Source organism: Mirounga leonina, unplaced genomic scaffold (assembly GCF_011800145.1).
Source record: "Mirounga leonina isolate KUSES-001 unplaced genomic scaffold, KU_Mleo_1.0 Mir_91, whole genome shotgun sequence".
NCBI lineage: Eukaryota > Metazoa > Chordata > Mammalia > Carnivora > Phocidae > Mirounga > Mirounga leonina.
The window spans coordinates 44,988,576-45,009,996 of NW_023270839.1; the positions used below are offsets into that span (position 1 = coordinate 44,988,576).

Here is a 21,421-nt window from a genome sequence, read left to right on the forward strand (position 1 = left end):
TCTCAGGTCTGGAGATGGGCCAGCCAAATGTGCCCGAAAACATTGGCTTGGTAAGAGTTTCGTTTTGATATATCCCAACAGTGGGAAGTACAAATATTGGCATCAAGGATTCCTTAAAATCATGTGGAGATGATTCATTAGATGTAGTAGGAGTCCGTAGGAGCTCAGACTTTCTCAGCAGCATCTGGCACAGGGACTCCTCCCCAGCACCCCTGATTCTGTCTGGCATCTCTAGTTGTCAGTAATCTCCCATCTACCCTATGGCAGAATTGATTTCTGCTTCCCTAGCCATTCAACTCATATACCTAGCTACAAAGGAATGCTGCTTCTCTAAATGCTGTGAGAGCCAGAGCCCCCAGGATCAAGCAGGGCAGGGAGACCTCCCCCTGGAGCTGGGAGAGCTGGTCTCACGGCCAGCCTCCTTCATGGAGGTCCCGCTTCCCCACGGTGCCCGGGCTCAGACTCCTGGGGCTCCTCGCAGGCCCGTCCCAGGGACTGCGGCTCTGCTGGACGCAGCAGCCCACGTGTGGTTCCTGTTAGCACAGCTGAGAGAGGCCGGGCCCCGCACAGAGACTTGTCTGAGCTCTAAGGCCAAACAAAAGGGAACTCAACATGGAGAGTCTAAGAAACGCAAACAGCCTAGCTTCTGGAGGGCAGGCTTCTCTCTCTGCCTATTCCACTCAGTGCTCAGCAAAGAGGTGGGAAGCCGTCCGATGGCCACAAGCAACCTTGCCCGGTGGCTCTCCAGCTCTGACAGACATGCATGGAGGCGCCCCTGACCCCTTAATTCTTCCCTCCTTTTGAGAATAAAGGCCGAGTCCCGGCCCCTGCCGGGTTCCTCTTTCCATTCCAAGAACCTGTTCCTTCTCCAGGGGTTGATACCAGGAATGGCCTCTCCCAGTGGATGAGACTTTTATTCTTACATAGAGGGAGGTGGCCTTATCCTCAGCGCTACACCAGCTTAACCGTCTTTTCATAAAATACAGTATTTTGTAAAGCAGAAATGAAACAAATGCGTTAATGGGAAGAGGGGGTTTTCCTTCCTTTGGCAATCGTGGTTTGAGCCATTCATTCATTCATTATTTCAGTTCTTCAACAGTTGCTCAACACTTCCTATGCCAGGTTCTCGGGATAGAAGACAAATAAGAGGTATCCCCGGCCCCGAAGGAGCCTGCAGCCTGGTAAACTAAGGCAGACTAAATAGTCATGCTGTAACTAAACAGTTCCATGGGGTCCAAGAGGAGGATGAAAGAGAAGGACATGGATTTTATGCAGTGAAGCGTTGGGCTGGAGTTCGCACCAGGAAGAGCATTACTGGGGAAGTGATGCTTCTGCAGAGTCCCGAAGGGGGAAGAGGTCATCAGTCCAGGACCTGGTGGGGGAGAAGGCAGCCTCCAGAGGAAATAGCATGAGCAGAGCGTGAGAAATTAGTGCACGGAGTGTGGTGTGGGTGGTCCGTGAGGTGCCAGGGGCCGTGACAAGACAGGCAGCCGGAGTCGTGTCGTGCAGGCTGGGTGGCAAAGTCGAGGAATGTGGACTGGACACAGAGCTGTGGGGAGAGTGGAAGGGCCAGCCGACTTCGGGCGATGGGGGGGTACGTGGGGGTGAAACAGAGCAGTGGTTTTCACAGTGTGGTCCCCAGACCAGCAGCATCAGCATTGCCTGGGAACGTGTTAGAGATGCAGATTCTCAGATCCCACCCCAGATCTCCTGAATCAGACTCTTGGCAGATGGGCTCAGTGGCCCGTTTTAACAAGACTTCCTGGTGATCCTGATGCTTCCTCAAGTTTGAGAGTTGCTGATGTGGAGACTATAGGAAGAACTAGAAGGAGAACAGTGTTGGAGCGGGGAAGATGATGAATTTGGGCTCGAATGTGTGGAGTTTGAGATGTGTGTGGGGATGAGTGGGCGAGCGTGGTCCCAAGACCCACGGCATTGGCATCACCTGGGAGCGTGTTACAAATGCAGAATCTAAGGTCCAGCCAGACCTCCTTAATCAGAAGCTGTATCTTGACAAGATCCCCAGGTGAGAAGCAGACTCTCTCTAGTCTAGAGGTCGGTTGGGTCTATGCGGTTAACACTCAGGAGAAGGGTCTGGGCAGGCAGGAGAAGTGTGGGTGTTGTCTGTTATGGGTGATGGTTGAAATGACCCATTTCCCAGGCACGTGCGTAGGGTTGAGAAGAGGAGACTAGATGTGGCGTCTGTGCTGGAATCCTCATGCTGGCCGGGACTAACATCACAAAGCTGCACAACATCACACATGATGAGGCCCTGGATGGCAGCCAGCCTGTTGTAAGGAGAACATTTCATGTGCTTGTTACCCTTTCCAAAATGCTATTTGCAGCCACTGTCTCAAGAAACAACAATTTCCCAGACACCCACAGTAGGTCACGAGAAGGACTGGGACCGGAACCTGGTGTCAGAGCCCTGCTGTTAGGGTCTTGTCATTGGGCCATCCTGTGGGGGAGGGAGGCTCTGCATTTACTTCTGTTTCAGGGTCTGAAATGTGGAACAAGCAGAGAAGACGTTACACAGGATGCTCAATAGATGTTCATAGAATCTGCTCAATAAAGGTTTGTCGAGGGGCGCCTGGGTGGCTCAGTTGGTTGAGCGACTGCCTTCAGCTCAGGTCATGATCCTGGAGTCCCGGGATCAAGTTCCGCATCGGGCTCCCTGCTCAGCAGGGAGCCTGCTTCTCCCTCTGACCCTCCCCTCTCTCATGTGCTCTCTGTCTCTCTCATTCTCTCTGTCTCAAATAAATAAATAAAATCTTTAAAAAAAAAAAAAAAGTTTGTCGGTGGTTGTTGAAACAAATGACAAAAACTGCTTTCAGATTCAAAAAGTGCATTCCTATTGGTAACCTCAGTTTGATCTTTAAAACATCATTATAAGTTGATAAGACAGGAATTATTCATGGTCTAATTCTTTAAAAAGTAACAGCTTTATTGAGATATAATTCATATGCCATAAAACTAATCATTTAAAGTGTAATTCAGTGGGGCGCCTGGGTGGCTCAATCAGTTAAGCGTCTGACTCTTGATTTCGGCTCAGGTCATGATCTCAGGGTCCTGGGATTGAGCTCTGTGTCAGGCTCCCAGCTCAGCAGGTAGTCTGTTTCTCCCTCTCCCTCTCCCTCTGCCCCTCCCCCTTCTCTAGTACTCTCTCTCTTTAAAACAGATAAATAAATCTTAAAAAAAATAAAAAAATGAAGTGCATAATTCAGTGGTTTTTATTATATTCACAGGCTGTGCAGCCATCTCCACTGTCTAATTACAGAACATTTCTATCACCCCAAAAAGAAACCCCATACCCTTCAGCTGTCACTCTCTATTTTCCCCTCCCTAAATCCCCTGGCAACTGCTAATCTTACTTTTTAAATTATTATTATTTTTTAAATTTAAATTCTAGTTAGTTGACATATGGTTCAATATTGGTTTTAGGAGTAGAGTTCAGTAGCTCATCACTTACATGCAACACCAAGGGCTCATCACAAGTGTCCTCCTTAATGCCCATCACCCATCTAGCCCATCCCCCACCCACCTCTCTCCATCAACCATCAGTTTGTTCTCTATCATTAAGAGTCTCTCATGAGGAGGGCACATTCTGCATGGAGCACTGGGTGTTATGCACAAACAATGAATCATGGAACACTTCATCTAAAACTAATGATGTAATGTATGGGGATTAACATAAGAATAAAAAAAAATTAAAAAAAGAAAATCATAAGGAAGAGAAAATACATTTACAGTACTGTATTTATTTAAAAAAAAAATCTGTGTATAAATGGACCCACACATTTTAAACGTGTGTTGTTCAAGGGTCAACTGGATGTAGCTCCATAATTCTTATAACTTCTTATAAGTCAATGTCTTCCAGTTTGGGTTCAGACACTATGCTTGTTATTCCCATAAAAATATTTATGTTCTATAAGAAGTGAAATATTAATCTGCCTGTAACATAGGGCTCCCAAGTGGGGTTATTTTGGGTTCACAGGTATACTTTGCACAGAGCCCCATGTTCAGAAGGGCCTCACACTAGGTTTATTGTGCTATCACTGTTCTGTCATTCTTCATAATTTTGGAACAAGAGCCCCACATTTTCATTCTGCACTGAATGCCTCACAAATCATGTAACTGGTCTTATATGTTGCAGTACAACTTCAATGGCAACTTAATGGTAAATAGACCAAGGTGTCAATCTCATCCCTGGGCCTTATAGCTATGTGAACTTGGACAAGCTCCTTGATCTCAGAAAGCCTGTTCCACCCTTGTTTACCAGATGGGGATTGAAAGTGTTTACAGGATTGTCTTATGATTGAATAAAATAAAACATGTGAAGAGCCTCGCAAAAAAAAAAAAAAAAAAAAGAGTCCTCATGATTTCTCTCCCTCTCTCTTTTATTCCCCCCTCCTGTATGTTCATCCATTTTGTTTCTTAAATTCCACATATGAGTGAGATCATATGGTATGTTTCTCTGACTTATTTCGCTTAGCAGCACCTGGGAGCTTGTTGGAAATGCAGAGTCTCAGGCCCCACCCCAGACCAACTCTCTAGCTCCATCCACATCATTGCAAATGGCAAGATCTCATTCTTTTTGATGGCTGAGTAGTATTCCATTTGGTATATATACCCCCTCTTCTTTATTCATTCATCAGTCGATGGGCATTTGGGCTCTTTTCATAGTTTGGCTATTGTGTAGTTTACTTTCTCTGTGGATTTGTCTCTTCTGGTTAGTGCATATCAGTAGGATATGTGGCCTTTTGTGTTTGGCCTCTTTCACTTAGAATTTTTTTTTTTTAAGATTTTTTTAATTTATTTATTTGAGACAGAGAGAATGAGAGAGAGAGAGCACATGAGAGGGGGGAGGGTCAGAGGCAGAAGCAGGCTCCCTGCCGAGCAGGGAGCCCGATGCGGGACTTGATCCCGGGACTCCAGGATCATGACCTGAGCCGAAGGCAGTCACTCAACCAACTGAGCCACCCAGGCGCCCTCACTTAGAATGTTTTTGAGGTTCATCTCTGTTTTAGCATATCTCAGTACTCCGTCCCCTTTGTGGCTGAATAATAACCCATTCTTTGGATATACTGTTTTGTTTGTCCACTTATCTATCACTTGATGGACGTGGGTTGTTTGTGTCCTAGCTGTTGTGAAGGAAGCGGTTATGTACATTCACGTGTAAGTTTTTGTGTGGACGTATTTTTCCTTTCTCTTGGGTGTATAGCTAAGATTGGAATTGCTGGGTCATGTGGTAGCACGGCATTTACCTTTACTGAGGAACCTCCAGATAGCTTTCCAAAGTGACTGCACCATTTTACATTCCCTCCAGGTATGTGCGACGGTTCGTTTCTCTGCATCGTCTCCAACACTTGCTCTTACCTGTCCTCTTTATTACAGCCCTCCTAGTGGGTGTGCTCTCATTTTATAGGTAAGAAAATGGATGGTGCATTGTTTACCGAAGTTCATAGAGCCTAGTCAGTTGCCAAGTTAGAACTTTTTTTTCTTTAAAGCAAATACTTGTATGATGCGTGCTCTGTGCTAGGCATTATTTAAGTCTTTTGCTCTTATTATTTATTCTTTACAACAACCTGTAAGGAAGGTACTGTTATCATCTGGTTTATAAGTGCACACAGGGCAGGACTGGGCCTAGAGCTGGGGTCCTTGGGCACCTCATTTAAGGAGACAGCACTCTGAGATTCCACCGGCACCTACATGACCCTTCTGTGCTGCATCCTGTGTGCCTCACTGGCCTCATCTTAGCTCTGACCCTGTGTGAAGAAACCGACACATCAGAAGATGGAGTAATTTACCCAAAGCTGTGTAAGTTAGTAAGTGGCAGAGCTCGGATTCCAACCCAGGAAACCTGGCTTCAGAGCTCAAGTCATTAACCACTGTGCTCTGCTCACATCTAGGCCTTTGATGCCCAAACTGGGCTTTTTTCTGTTTCTTTCTCAAGACCTACGTTTCCCAAATTTGGCAAGTGAGGAATACAAAGTAAAATCCCAAAGATGGGTTATGGGGAGACCAAATAGAACTAACTGAGCTCACAGCTTGCCAGGTACCTACCGCATGTTCCCTGGAAGGGTTAAATGGCCACACAATTTCCCTTGGCCACATCTGTGCTTGTTATCCCAACGCTGCATAAATCTGCCTAGTTCGTGTCGGCCACCCTGCAAGTGTCCAGATGGACCCTGTCCTGATGGGGAAGGGGCCATCCTGAACCGTCAGGATGATGAGTTCTGCCCGCTGTAAGGAAAACACATGCTCTCTTGGCCAAGTGGGGATGAATCTGCCCTTCGATCCAGCGTCCTGATTCAAGGATGCAGAAATCACATCTCTCACAATCACACCCTGACTGGCGGCTCACTCTTGGTAGCCTGTTTATCAGAGTTAACTGCTCATTTGTTTTTGAAACATCATCTTTCCAGTGGTGATGCTGTTCCTATGGGTTTTGCATGGTTCTCCAGTTTAGGCCGAGGCTCCTGGAAGGTAACGTGGATACAAAAATGTTCATCGGCACATGCGTAGTTTACCTCCTCGGGGTGATGGGCAGTCTTTGGAAAGACGCTTATCCAAGTCATCAGCCAACAGTAGGTTCTCCCCCTGCTGCCTATGTTCCCCAAGAGCAGGATCAAGTCAGTCCCGGTTCAGTAGTTCTCGGGAGGTGAGATGCAACAGTGCATCCTGGCCCAGGCCGGCAGATTTCTGTTATGTTAGAAGAAAATTTTACAGCTGTTGTTCTCCATTAAAAATGGTCACTCTTGGGGCGCCTGCGTGGTGCTGTCGGTTAAGCGTCTGACTCTTGGTTTTGGCACAGGTCATGATCTCAGGGTGGTGAGATGGAGGTCCTTGCTGGGAGTCTGCTTGAGTTTCTCTCTCCCTCTCTCTCTGCCGCTACCCACCCCCGCCCCGCTCTTGCACACTCTCTCAAATCAATCAGTAAATCTTTTAAAAATACGATCACTTTTATGGTTGCAATTTTACCCTTTTGTTTGGAATTTCAACTCCTCAAAGCTGTGGGACTCTGGACCAGCAGCACCAGCAGCACCTGGGAGCTTGTTGGAAATGCAGAGTCTCAGGCCCCACCCCAGACCAACTGAATCAGAATCTGCCTCTAACAAGATCCCTAGCTGATTCCTGGGCACATCCAAGTTTGAGAAGCACTGCTCCACGTGTCCTCATTTCTCTATTACCTTCAGCTGGCGTCTCTACCCAGCGTTTTCTTTGAGGCTAGAATTCTTGGTAGGCTTTCAGATCTTAAAAAGAAAAGACACACACACATACAGAAATTCTTTCCCTCGCCTTTACATGATGTCATTCATTTTACCTGGCCTGCCACAAGAAAGAAAAAGGCAAATTACATCCAAGTTATATATATGTTTTTAAGACTAACTTCTTAATTGCATGTCTTAAAGCGGCATACTGGATCCCCCATCATTAACAGAGTCCCAAGTGTTGGCAAGATTAATTGAGAAATGCCTCAAGGCAAAATAAACACTGCAGCGCAGTTTAATTCAAAACCGTATCAGCTAAGAATGAAGGTGCAATTAGTGATAAAGATGTTAATAATTAGTTGTGGTCTGTTAAATTTTATATTCAGTGGTTACATAGAATGAAGAAAGAATTTCCTCATGAGGACAGAAATTAATGTTTCACCTTGATTGCTGTTTTAATGTGCTTATTTTAATGGGGCCATCCTGTAGAAACCCTTGGGCACATTTCCAATTTTACATAAATGTAGAATTAATTATTATGGAAGCGTATAATTTTAGAGCTGGAATGACCTTCGTGGTCATTAGATCCAGCTCAGACATTTTACAAAGAAGTAAGAAATGATTTCTTCAGGTCCTGCCACAGAGTATTGGAACCTTGCTCCCCAACTCAGACCAGTGACAGTAAAACCCTTCTCACATCCCTGCAGACACAGACGCTTCTTTTTGCCTCAGAATTCCCAAATTACCGTGTGTAGTTGCTCGCAAGTCCCTTACCCCACATTACCCCATGTTCTGGTTGCTTTCTGTTGTAAGGTTGGGGACTTGGGAACCATATCTGACTCACTTTTATATTCTTGACCATTCCTAGCTCTGGGTTTTGTAAACAGTAGTCGCACAATAAATTTACATGCATTGTGGTGTGCTGGAGCTGTTGTATATCATTCGCTAGAGCTGGTTGTGTCTTCACGATGGTGGCTTGAGATTGGCCATGGCGGAAGCATTTATACCCTGGATGTAGATAAATGCCACAAACCAGGGCTATCTCCCCCAACCCTGCCCCGGAAAACCAGTCATTAAACATTCACCAGCACACAACAGTTTACATGATTTTTCTAAGGTCTCACAAGGCAACAGGTCTTGACAAAATCTGAAGATTATACCAACACGAAGATGCCTGTTCACCCAGCATTCGGCGTGTATTGCCTCAAGAGTGATGAATAGCCAACTGTTTGACCTCCTCTAATTTCTTTGGGGATTAATTTTGACCGAGAGCAAGTCAGGCCTCAGGGCTGCATTAGGGTGTGGTTGCTTAGCTAAATTCCCTTTACCTGGAAAAGCTATTTGGGCATGAATGGTAATGGAAACTAGTCTGAAATATCAGGCACAGTTGAGTGAGAAAAAAAACCCCACAGATTATTTTCAGAGAAAACAAAGGAACAGGAAGTTACTGTGGCCTAAATTACAATTATATCCTTATACTTCTCAAAAAACCTCAGTGGCTCCCTACAGCCTGCAAACCGGCCCAAAGGCCCTGCCGTCAGTCACATACTGACCACAGCTTACCGTTCCAGCCTCATTTTCCACCACTCACATCGCCCACCTTCTTTTGACTTTCCAGCCTCCGTGGAGCCCCCTCTGCGCCAGCTTCCATGACGTCCTCTTCTCCTGGAATGCCCTCCCTCTACCTCCCTGGTCCACCATAGGCTCTGTCCCAGAGTTTCTGTCCCTCCCCTGTCCCCTCCATCGTGGACCACAGCTTCGGGGTTAACACGGGACTTCCTGTGACTCAGTTCACCTCCGCTTGTGTGTCTTTCTTTAGGAGCAGGACCCGTGGTCCCATCGGCCCTGGCAAGTATGGCTACGGGAAGGCCCCGTACATCTTACCACTGCAGACGGACTCCGCACACTTGCCGCAGAGGCTTCGGAGGCAGAGGCCCCCGTCCCGGCATTCCAGGGCCCAGGTGGCATCCGGTCCTAGCCACGGCTACGGCCCGCCCGCCCACCGGGCTCCCCAGCAAGGGCCTCTGTACCAGAGTGACGGTGGCCCTCGTTCTGGACTGCAGACCTCCGAGGCCTCCCTCTACCAGCGGCCCTTGACCCACGACCAAGGCTTTCCCGCAGCTTCCAGTCTCTTCCAGGGCCCGGAACCCAGCAGCAACCACGGCATGGGGGCCCCCAGGGCAGCTCAGAGCTTCTCGCAGCCCGCCCGGTCCGCAGCCATCTCCTGCGTTGGAGCCTATCGGCAGTACAAGCTATGCAACACCAACGTGAGTACACACGGCCTCACGCCGGCCGGGGGGCCGCTGTTGCCCCTCTTTCTGCGCTGCCGTCACGTGGAAGACAGCGAGGGCCTGGTCCTTTAGGCCGTGTTAACGTACCCGTGTATCTTCTCTCCTTCTCTCTCCTCTCCGTGAGTTCTCCATGGATACTTCTCCTTTTCATAAGGTTGTGACTTTAGTCTGGGTGCTGGGATGACTCCACTTTAGTCTGGGTGCTGGGATGACTCCACTACTAAGGACATGGAATTGCAAGGAACCTTAGAAAATGCTTGGGAATAATTCTTGACAGCCGGCTCTTGCTGCGTATCACACAACCTCCCTATTCTCAGGGGCACCATATCAACAATATTTATTCTTTGTGCACGGATCGGTGGGTCAAGGGCAGTTTGGCCAGTTTAGGGCCGAAGGTGGCGGTGCCCAAGACGTGGGAGTTGGCGGAGGTTTGACCAGCACCCATACGTTCCAGTCACCGTCCTGCCATTCTGGGCGTGAGCACTTTGGATATTGTATGATGAAAAAGCCTGAGAGTGAATAACTTGCTAAAGGTTCCATAGCTAATCAGTAGCAAAGCGAATTATAGATGGGAACTACATAAGATGACCAACTGTGGTTTTTAAAAAAATATATCAGTTTAAAGAGTGTATCTAAAGGAGAAAGGAATAAGAGAATGTTCAAAGGTTAAATTTCCAAGTTGCTCTATTTTTCATTAATAATTTAATCTGCCGTAATATTCTGTTACTGGGCAACAGGACAGCTGTTCCATATTAGCTTCAATTTCCTCATTAAAAATATATTTCCTGCTATAGAGTCCATAGAAACGACTTAATTTGTGATCTTAATAATTCCTCTGAATGCCTGGATTGCTTTTTAGCCTGTTCTTCCACTGACAGACTTCAGGAATTATTAGTTTTTGTAAAGCAGTAATTTTTCTAAAGCCATTACAAATCAGTCAACCATTAAGTCTTAATCACCGCTTGCTTGTAACGGACGGGGAGACGTGGAAGATGAAAGAAAAGTCGTATTATCTATCTTGTAGAGTCGTTAGGAGGATCAAATGAGGTGATGTTGAGACAGGGCTTTCTAAATCGAAAAGAAATACTTGTGTCCATGATCATACGTGGTCCTTGTTCTTGAATATCATTACTATCCTTTTAAGGATCCTTAAGATTCAGGGGTACCTGGTGGGCTCAGTTGGTTAAGCATCCGACTCTTGATTTCAGCTCAGGTCATGATCTCAGGGTCGTGAGATAGAGCCCCATGGCTCCATGACAGCCTCCGAGGTGGGCGTGGAGTCTGCCTCTCCCCCACTCTCTCTCTTTCTCTCTTAAAAAGAAGTAAAACTAAAATCTTCAAAAAATAAATGAAATTAATTCATCTGTAATGTAGAACACAGTCTCTCACTGACTAGTATGTTTCTTAATTTTGAAGACTACATAAATCATAAAGAGAAAGAAAAAGAGAGAGAGCATTTGGCACATATGTGGACCTGATATCTACTTAGTATTTCTGTCACTTCACCTACATTTTGCAAGCACGCACATTTTGCTAGGCCTGTGCTGCTGACAGCAGGGCCACCTCTCTCCATGTGCACGTTGTAGCTTGTCTGGGTGCTGGGATGACTCCACTACTAAGGACATGGAATTGCAAGGAACCTTAGAAAATGCTTGTGAATTTATGATGTCTGCCATCATTTGGCATCTGGCAAAGTAACACCTCTAACCCAGGACAGAGACGTCAATGTCGACAAAGGATTATATAGCTTTAGTTCCGTTTTCTTGGCTGTAACATTTCACACAGTGTCCTCCCCAGTGCACCCCATTATCCCAAGTCCCATCCTACTTACCCTTATTGAGAGATGCCATTCTTTAGAGGTTCCATGACTGCCTGTCTTCTTTTTATAAGCCCATGGCTTCTTGGCTCTTGGGTCATCCCCTATCCCCCATGAACACCTTAAGACTGCCTGTGTTAGGGCTCCCTAAGACCTCTCCTAGGTTTGATGATTTGCTGGGAGGACTCACAGCTATGATTTATTGCAATAAAAGGATACAGAGCAAAGTCAGCAAAGAGAGAGGCACGTGGGACAAAGTCTAGAGGAAGCCAGGCACACACTTCCAGAGTTCTCTCCCAGTGGAGTCACACAGGATTTGCTTAATTCCCCCAACCAATGAGTTGTGACAACGCGTGTGAAGTGCTGTCTACAAGGGAAGCTCATTAGAGACTCGGTGCCCAAGGTTTTTACTGGGGGCTGGTCACATAGGCACCCTCTGCCTGCCACATACCAGAATTCCAGACTCCTAGAAGGAAAGCAGGTGTTGAGCGTAAACTATATTGCTAATACAAATAGTTTGGGCAAAGTGAGTCACTCTTATCACTCAGGGAGTGATGGAAACTCTTCTGAAATCCAAGTTCCCAGATGCCAGCCAAGGACCAATCTTGCAAGCAGGCCTTTTTGAAGAGAGCTGTTTCAGTCCTGCTGTGTGGAGTCTTACTTGCACACTTCCTGTGTGGACCCATGTGCTCTGGCACCTTAGCATGGATGACCTCATGTGGACATTTATGTACCCTCCCCTACCAGTGGGCAACATGAAGAGATAACATGAATCTCCAAATTGTATAAATCTTCCTACTCCAAGAGGAAAGAGGTGAAGGGCAGTATTGTGAAAAATCGTACTAGTCTCCCAGGGAATACAGGTTATCACTTATGTCCTCTCCAAAGATTAAAAAGGAATATGTGCATTCAGAGATTTCTCCCAGTTCCTATCTGGGAGAAGAGAAAGAAGGGAAGTTAGGCCAGGGCATGTTGGAAACATCCCCTGATTTCAGAACTCCATCCCTTAAACTAAGTGCCCAGTAGATCCCACCCAAGTTCTCAATGGAATACCCCACTTGCTAAGACTACCCCCACAGTAGAGGTCTCAGTTGTGAGATGTATGTGATGCATATGAGGGGTGGCGTGAACTAGGGGAAATGGTTTGGCAGGCTTCCAGATCTGGAAACAGTATCTCATCACTGCTCACAGTCCCTCCCTTAACACGCTTGGGGTCCAGGGGCAGAGAAGGTGCCCAGTGCAGCGGCCTGGATGTCATTGCCCTTGGTGCTGGAGCACTTGGGGACAGGGAGGAACTCTGGGAGCACAGAGCAAGAGGCCACTGGGTTGGGGAAGACTCCACTGAAGAGGGAATAGTTGAGCTGAGCTTCTAGGGGTGGCTGAAAGAGAGAAAAGGGCATTTGGGGGCAAAAGAAACAGCTTAGTCAAAGACAGGGAGGCAGGATTGTGCCAGAGCCTCAAGGCGCCGAGACACCTGCCAGGTCATAGGGCCCTTCTTTCTTAACCTCTGGCCTCCTCCTATCCACTTTAAATAATCACAATTTTAGTGGGCATTTTGTTCTTTAACATTTCAAAGTACAGAGATTTCACATGGGCCTTGCTTGACTTCTATACATGAGGTAGATGTGTGAGAAACTTAGAAACACAGTGCAGAGTGAGAAAGCGATCTAATCAGCTGGTTTAATTGGGGTTAGGCTGCAGGGCGTCTGAAATAGTGGGCTCGGGAGCAGGCTGTGCTGGACACAAGCCCCAGTTTCCTTGGGCAAAGCGCTCAACTCCCTGGGACCATCTGGGAATTGGGGATAATAACAACACCTGTTCCACAGGGTTGATCGTGCCCACTAGGAGCTGATACGTTAGGAAATACGGTGGTTTGACCTGGAGAAGTAAACGTGGCTCTCGTGCCTCTCCGGAGCTTGGAGCGGAGCAGAGCTTTGCCATGTCACTTTCCAAGTGCTCAGTCACGAAACTGTGGTTGAGGGGGTCAGACTAGCGCAGAGTCCCCTTTTGTCCTCTGGATTACCTGGGGTTCAGAGTCCTTTCCCTTCGCCCAGCAATAAAACACGATTGCTGGGGTGCCTGGGTGGCTCAGTCGGTTAAGCATCTGCCTTCAGTTCAGGTCATGATCCCAGAGTCCTGGGATTGAGCTCGGCATAGGGTTCCTTGCTCCTTGGGGAGCCTGCTTCTCCCTCTCCTGCTCCCCCTGCTTGTGCTCTCTCTCTCACTCTCTCTGTCAAATAAATAAAATCTAAACAAAACAAAACAAAATACAATTGCCAAGAGCCCCAACATGTCAAGTGTAATATAGCTTCCATGCAATCACCCTTGGGTCAGGTGTAAAATGATGAGAAAGTGAAACTACAGATAAGTTCCTGCCAGTGAATGCTAACAACCTCAAATGTGCATGTTTAATGTGAAGCCCTACCTTGTGATGTCATCTGGGAATTTTAAACATCTAGTGTGTCTTTAGGATTGTTTGACTCCTATTAAGATGTCCTTTATGAAATACTAGAAAATAAATAATAAATGCAGTCCTAATGATCTCTGCATGTAGACTTTAAAGATAAGGAAGGTTTTTTGTTTTTTTTTTTAAGATTTTATTTATTTATTTGAGAGTGAGAGAGAGCATGTGCTGGGGGAGAGGCTGATGGAGAGGGAGAAGCAGGCTCCCTACTGAGCAGGGAGCCCAATGCAGGGCTCAATCCCCGGACCCTGGGATCATGACCTGAGCTGAAGGAAGATGCTTAACCGATTGAGCCACCCAGTCGCCCCAAGGAAGGGTTTTTTTAGTTCTGTTTTTCTTTTTTTTTCTTGCTTACATTGTATGTGAAGAAGTTAAGGTGACACGCCCCAGTATAAATAGAGACGGTTTCGGTCTTTTAGAGCAGATACCGATCTTCGACCTCTATTGGTACAACACGCCAGGCCACTCGCTAGTGTGGGTTCTTACTTGGAGTCCATAAACACAGCATTGACATTGGCGGTGGGGTCAGGCGTGAGGCTGTGGGTCAGGGACACTGAGTTAAGGCAAGTCCTGGCTCTCAGTGGCTCACAGCCCAGTGGCAGAGACTCATAAATAGATCATGACAAGTATGGAGCGTAGGCAGCACTGCACGTGCTGGGAGGCTCTTTGAAATCGTACTAGGCCCGGCTTGGCCTCCTGGAGAAGTACAGGAAGGTTTTCTAGGGAGGGGGAGTGACAGGGGCTCCCAGAAGGGCTGAAGAGCATGAAGGGGGCTCTCCGGGGACCTCTCGGTGGAACCAGATGTTTTTCCTGTGAGCGGAGGCTTCCCCTGCAAGTACGTCCTCAGGAACGAAAGGGCAGCATGGGGAGGTCTCCGTGGTTTATCCGCAGCCCTGCATTTTCTCAGCTGTGGCTAAAAAGAATGAGTGCTCAAGGAATCAAGTAAATAGGTTTCTTCTCTGTGGAAGTTCGCGGAAGGCCAAGATTTGGAAGCAAAAGAACTGGAGTCTTGATAAGGGTGCCACGGGGGAAGGAGAAAACCAAATCACGGTCCCTCTGGTGCCTGAGGGGATGCAGTTAAAATCCTTCTACTAGCTGTTTCTGGGGGTTTGTATTATTATTTGCTAAATACATTAACAACCAAGACACTTTATGCCGTTTGTTGCGGAGGCCAAGGTGTCTCTCTCCCCACCTTCTTCTCTTAAGCACTCAATTCAGGCTTTCTCCCTCGGGACACTGACACTCTGGCTCCTTCTGGTGAAAGGCGGCTGGAGTGAGTCAGCTGGCGCAGGGTGGGGATGGGGTTACGGCTTTAAAGGGCTTCACTGCCAAAGGAGACGTGATCCTGAGTTTAGACAGAGTGCACTTAACGTTATGGGGAAAAACCCCTGGGGCTAAAAGCAGATTTTAGCAAACACCAATGTGATGAGTTCTGCTATCAGTGCCTCTCCAGTAAATTTCCCTGCAGTGGGACTGGCCTCAGACAATGGATTTGTCCGTGTGGAGTTGTTTCTGTCTCCAAGTAAGTGAAAATGAAGGGAAGATGTTGGACAAATCTCAGATATAGCTAAGCTCTCTTGAGGCAGGTTCTGTTTCTACCCCATCTCTAGTCTTCTGTTGAACAGCAGAGCATATGACAGCCCCCTGACTGTACTTTAAGGAGGAACTTAGCAAACAGATGGGCCAGGTCCAGAATTCAGAACAATTCCGTAAGGGGTGAAACTTATCAGGAACTGTGGGGCCGATTACGGGGTGGACAGGCCATCTAACCGTGGTCTCAACGGAAGTTTCTCTTATGAGTTTATCACCAACCTCCTCATCTGGGAAATATGGGCTGGTGTCAGTGCTTTTTTGCATCAATTTCTGCTTTCCATCTCCTCAGACCACTTGGAATTTCCCATAGAAAGTTCTCTTATTGACTTTTTCTTACCCCATCAGGGACCTTTCATAAATATATATGAAATATGTATGTGAATATATGCAAGTATAAATAGTAGAGATATTTCTTTGTATGTACAATATTTACATGTTTCATATATTTGAAAGATACATGTATGAGTCACACACACACACATATGTGAGTTGTTTTCATTCGTCACTTCTAATAATTATAAAAAGTAGTGCAAATAGTAAGAAATATCACAGTGGCAGAGAGAGCTATATCCCAGTCCCTCTCCCTCGATGTAATTGCAATCAGTCATTTTTGATTTTTAGTTCCTAGAGTCATTCTCTCCATTAACTCTAATAGTTTACTAATACTTGTGCTTCTTGATACATCAACTTCAAATTTTCTCTGTTAGCTCCTCACTCCAAAAGATGAAGAAATGACCCCCTTTCCTCCCACAGCGCTTATCCCTGTTAGCTACGTTTCTATTTTCTGTTATATTTTTGATTACATGTAGTATGTTAACAATTTTTATTTTCTTGATTTATCAACATTAGGGAGGATCCGTTAACTCCTTGTTTTGCAAGATTAGAAATTTAGTGCCCGGTTTGCCAAATTCTTCTCATTGCATTACATGTTTTGGCTGATATATTTTTCTCCCTATGCCCTGTAAAATCCCTGCAAGAGACTATTTTTTAAAGATTTTTTTTAAATTTATTTAATGGACAGAGAGAGAGAGTGAGAGAGGGAACACAAGCATGGGGAGAGGGAGAGGGAGACTCCCCACCGAGCAGGAAGCCTGATGCGGGGCTCGATCCCAGGACCTTGGGATCATGACCTGAGCTAAAGGCAGTCACTTAACAAACTTAGCCACCCAAGCGCCCCCCTACAAGAGTCTATTATGAGGGGTTCTACTCTGTATCTTCCATTGTCACAATACCTGACGCATAGTGGTAGGGGCCCAGTGAGTATTTGCCTTTGAAGAAATTTCTCCCACTGTCCTAGCAGATGGCAGAGGGTCAGGAGGCCACTCTTACTAATGTGATCCCTAAAGTAGCGACTAGGGGGGAGTAGAAGTCTTAAATGTTTTAAAAAGTTTACATTTGGCCGTGTGCTTTCTGATTAGTTAGAAGAAAGATGTTCTTGTTTAGGTCCTCTTACAGGCATAGAGATAAATAAATCTAAGGAGGGAGGAATGAACAGCACCCCTGGGATAGGCATAGATTTGTATGAATGTTTATCCAGACTACTTAAAAATATGCGGTTTTCCTGGGTGAACAGATAGGCTTAGTCATCTTAACATCCATTGGGTCTTTGATGAATGTATTGAATGAGAGAGAAACACTTTCTCTAGAAGAACATTGTGAACTTGGATGGGGGAAAAAGAGGTGTTTGAGAACTATGAAAACCTCAGGATTTTGGAGAGGTCTTTCTGTTTTGTTTTTTGTTTTAAATCCAAAATCTTGACCCAACTCTTTTAGACAAACCAATTTACTGACTGTCCAGAGAACACTAGGAGTGGTAGCAGGTGGCAAGAGTTTTTGCAAGGTTGAATTTGTTCCAAGTGACTTGAGAAAGCAGATATGAAACATATTTGAGAAATGTGCTGGATAATTTTTAAGCAGTTTCAATCCGTGGTTGTATTATCCTGCAGCTGGAAACCCAAACTCCTTTTTCCAGCTGGGGAAGAGAAAGGGGAATGTTTGCTCAAAACACCTACCTGTCAGGGCACTTGAAGTTTCTGGAACTGCTGGAGTCATCTTTGATGTCCGCTTAGATTCCAGCTCAGCTAACATTTACTGAGCATTATTATGAACTAGAAATCTTTTTTTTTTTTTTAAAGATTTTATTTATTTATTTGACAGAGAGAGACACAGCGAGAGAGGGAACACAAGCAGGGGGAGTGGGAGAGGGAGAAGCAGGCTCCCCGCCGAGCAGGGAGCTCGATGCGGGGCTTGATCCCAGGACCCTGGGACCATGACCCGAGCCAAAGGCAGACGCTTAACGACTGAGCCACCCAGGTGCCCCTATGAACTAGAAATCTTAATGTATTACTAAGTCAGTCTTCACAAAAAATCCCTGCGGGATGGGAGTGCTGCGGGGCTTGCTACTGACATGCAGTAATTTGGGTTTAGAGAAGTGAAGTGGCCACCCAGCCACTTTTCCCTGGCAGTGCAGGGATGTTAAATACATCATATGTTGTTGGCTGGTCACTGGTCTTCTGATTGAATCCAGAGCAATGCAAAGGATAAAAACAATGCGTGTCTGCATGAAAAAGTGCTCAATATCGCTCGGCATCCGGGAAATCCAAATCAAAACCTCAATGAAATACCACCTCACACCAGTCAGAATGGCTAAAATTAACAAGTCAGGAAACGACAGATGTTGGCGGGGATGCGGAGAAAGGGGAACCCTCCTACACTGTTGGTGGGAATGCAAGCTGGTGCAGCCACTCTGGAAAACAGTATGGAGGTTCCTCAAAAAGTTGAAAATAGAGCTACCCTATGATCCAGCAATTGCACTACTGGGTATTTACCCCAAAGATACAAAAGTAGGGATCTGAAAGCATACGTGCACCCCGATGTGTATAGCAGCAATGTCCACAATAGCCAAACTGTGGAAAGAGCCAAGATGTCCATCGACAGATGAATGGATAAAGAAGATGTGGTATATATATATATACAATGGAATATTATGCAGCCATCAAAAGGAATGAGATCTTGCCATTTGCAATGACGTGGATGGAACTGGAGGGTATTATGTTGAGCGAAATAAGTCAAACAGAGAAAGACATGTATCATATGATCTCACTGATATGAGGAATTCTTAATTGCAGGAAACAAACTGAGGGTTGCTGGAGTGGAGGGTGGGGTGGGAGGGATGGGGTGACTCGGTGATAGACACTGGGGAGGGTATGTGCTCTGGTAAGCGCTGTGAATTGTGCAAGACTGTTGAATCTCAGATCTGTACCTCTGAAACAAATAATGCAATATATGTTAAGGAAAAAAAAAAAAGAAGAAGAAGATAGCGGAAGGGGAAGAATGAAGCAGGGGAAATCGGAGGGGTGGACGAACCATGAGAGACGATGGACTCTGAGAGACGAACTGAGGGTTCTAGAGGGGAGGGGGGTGGGAGGATGGGTTGGCCTGGTGGTGGGTATTGAGGAGGGCACGTTCTGCATGGAGCACTGGGTGTTATGCACAAACAATGAATCATGGAACACTACATCTAAAACTAATGATGTAATGTATGGGGATTAACATAAGAATAACAAAATAAAAACAAACAAACAAAAAAACAATGCGTGTCTGACCCATGCAGACTTCAAGGTCCTATTTCTTGGTGCCAACTTCACTGGGGATGACACCCTTCGGTCGACTGAGGAACTGAAAGTAATTAATTATCAAGAGGTAAGTATGCGATCACCAAGAGTGGCTTCTTGAGCAATGAAGTTAGGTGCAGGTGCTTGTCATCTCAGATTAACTGGGGTCTCTAGGAACGTAGCCCAAGTTTCCATAATACTCTTTGTAACTCATAGCAACCCTAGGCAATTGTCTAGATGGAACTTCGGATAGGCTCTGAAGTGCTTTATAAGGATGCAGCTCATTATATCAAAGTCCATCTTTATTCCTTTTCCCATGAGACCAGTGGAAACATTCTTCCCTCTTTTGGGTGGAAGGAAGTCATTTGAAGGGAGGTTTCCCAGAGGCATCACATGGCAGTGAAGCTCCGCTCTTTGAGAGCCCCTCCTGCGTGAGCCTGATCTCTATCTGCACAGCTTTTTCCCTGTCCCACTTTTCTGGCCTGAAGATTACAAGAATCTGTGTCCATGGAAAGGATTAGTGTCTGCAGGAAATCTGCCCAAAGCCAACTCACAGTGTAAACTAGAGACAGTTACTGATAAGGTGAGGGTGACTCAGTCTATGGCATCAGGAAACAGCTCACTTAAAATGTAACAAATGTAAAATGATCTGTAACCTGGAAGTTTTAACTTCAGAAAGTCTGTTAAAATGAGAGGAGATCATATATTGATAATAGTATGACAAGTACAAACAGATGTAACCCACACAAGGCATGAAGCAGAATTTCCCTGGCCTGCTTGGTTTTCAATCCTCAATCCACAACTGCCTGATCTTTACAGCTGAAGCTGTAATCTGACCTTGGCCGCTAGGACTTCTCGGGCAAGGAGTTAAGGCCCCCTTGTCTGAGGACCCGTGACAGATTCACTTTGCTGTCCACACAGTCTCGAGGGGCACCATGTATGGTGGTTCTGGATTCAAAGTGTCTGGGTTCAAATCCTGACTTCATCATTTATCAGCCCATGGCTTTTGGCAACTCATTTAGCTTTCTGCTGCCTTGGCTTCCTCATCTATAAAATGGGTATGATAGTTGTGGTGAGGATTACATGAGCTAAGATACATAGGATCATGTGGTGGAGTGCCTGGCATTTAGTAACTGTTCAGTAAAAGTGAGCTGTTCTTAATACCGTCATCAGCCAGGCTTCTGCCTTCATCACCTTTACTATAATTTTATCTCAGGACCCACGTCCACATCTGGATCCTCTGAGCCTCGAATATGTCTGGCCTGGATCCTCTCCTACATGCTAACTGGCAGCTCACGTGGCATCCTGTGAGTCCTTGCTGGGGAGCACACAGGGCCTGGCCAGGGCTCCTGGTCATCTCCTGCAGCATCTTCTTGTGCTCACCACGGGCTGGATACCACAGGCAACCTGCTGGGCTCAGCTGCCTTTGGGCAACTGGAGGTGGATTTGCTGCCTCAGCACCTGACCCCCCACTGTGGGTCCGATGCCACATGAAGCCCCCCCTTCCTCAGGAGGTAACTGGGCCAGGCTCAGATATAAAGAACTTATTGGTGACCTGGGGCAGGGGGCCCTGAATGATCCCTCACATGTGACTGGTTGGCTTGGCAGATGCATGTGGATGGAGTAGGAGCATTAGTGGGGCATTAAGATATACCATACGATTATAAACTACAAGCACATGTAAAGTTGGCAAAGGGCCAAAGTGTTTGAAAGGGCTCAGTAATGATCCATTTTTATTACACAAATATTACATATTTATTGCAGAAAAATTAGTGTAATACACCAAAAGCTTTCTTTTCTTTGTGAAAAGAAAAAATCTATAACCCACCTTCCAGAGGTAATGCTTTTAACCTTTCTTTCTCTATGTGTGTGCATACACACACACACACACACAATCACTTAACACTTTTTTTCACTTAATGGGTTGTGGACTACTTTCCATGTCATGAAATATACATTTATATCATCAAGTACTGAGCAATTCGGAATGATTCTACAGATGCATTGGTTCATGGTCTAGCCTCTTGGCATATTTTGCTAATGGAAGAGAAAGGGGTTAAGCAGCCTGGCTGGGTTTTTGTGGTCTGTAGCTTCCAATGCTGATAACTGCCACCAGACTAATTCAGGGTGGCTTCTGGCTGGAGCCTCACTGCCGAGCAGCTTGGCTTTCCATAGGTGTGGTTATTTGAGGAACAGGACATTTGCCCACTTGTTCTGGTCTGTTTCCATTATGAAAAAAATGCAACCCAGTAGCTCATCTCTCGTTTCTGATTAGGGCCAGAGTGGGTGGTCAGGCTCTGGGCTCTGTCCCTCTGTCACAGTGACCTCTAGCCAGCTGTGCCTCTTCTCCAGGCCTCAGTGTCTTCATCGATAAAGTGAAGGGTTGGGTCTGATTGTCACTGCTCCAACACTGTGATTGCCTGTTAACTAAC

The 21,421-nt window shown here is 46.1% G+C and overlaps 1 protein-coding gene across 1 annotated transcript in view; it reads left to right on the plus strand.

The window, feature by feature from the left end:
- THSD4 (thrombospondin type 1 domain containing 4) overlaps positions 1–21,421 on the plus strand; it is a 574,978-nt gene that overhangs the window by 105,875 nt on the left and 447,682 nt on the right. The window contains exon 6 of the mRNA XM_034994843.1: positions 9,031–9,478. Within this exon, the coding sequence (XP_034850734.1) occupies positions 9,031–9,478 (448 nt within the window). The remainder of the gene's footprint in view (positions 1–9,030; positions 9,479–21,421) is intronic.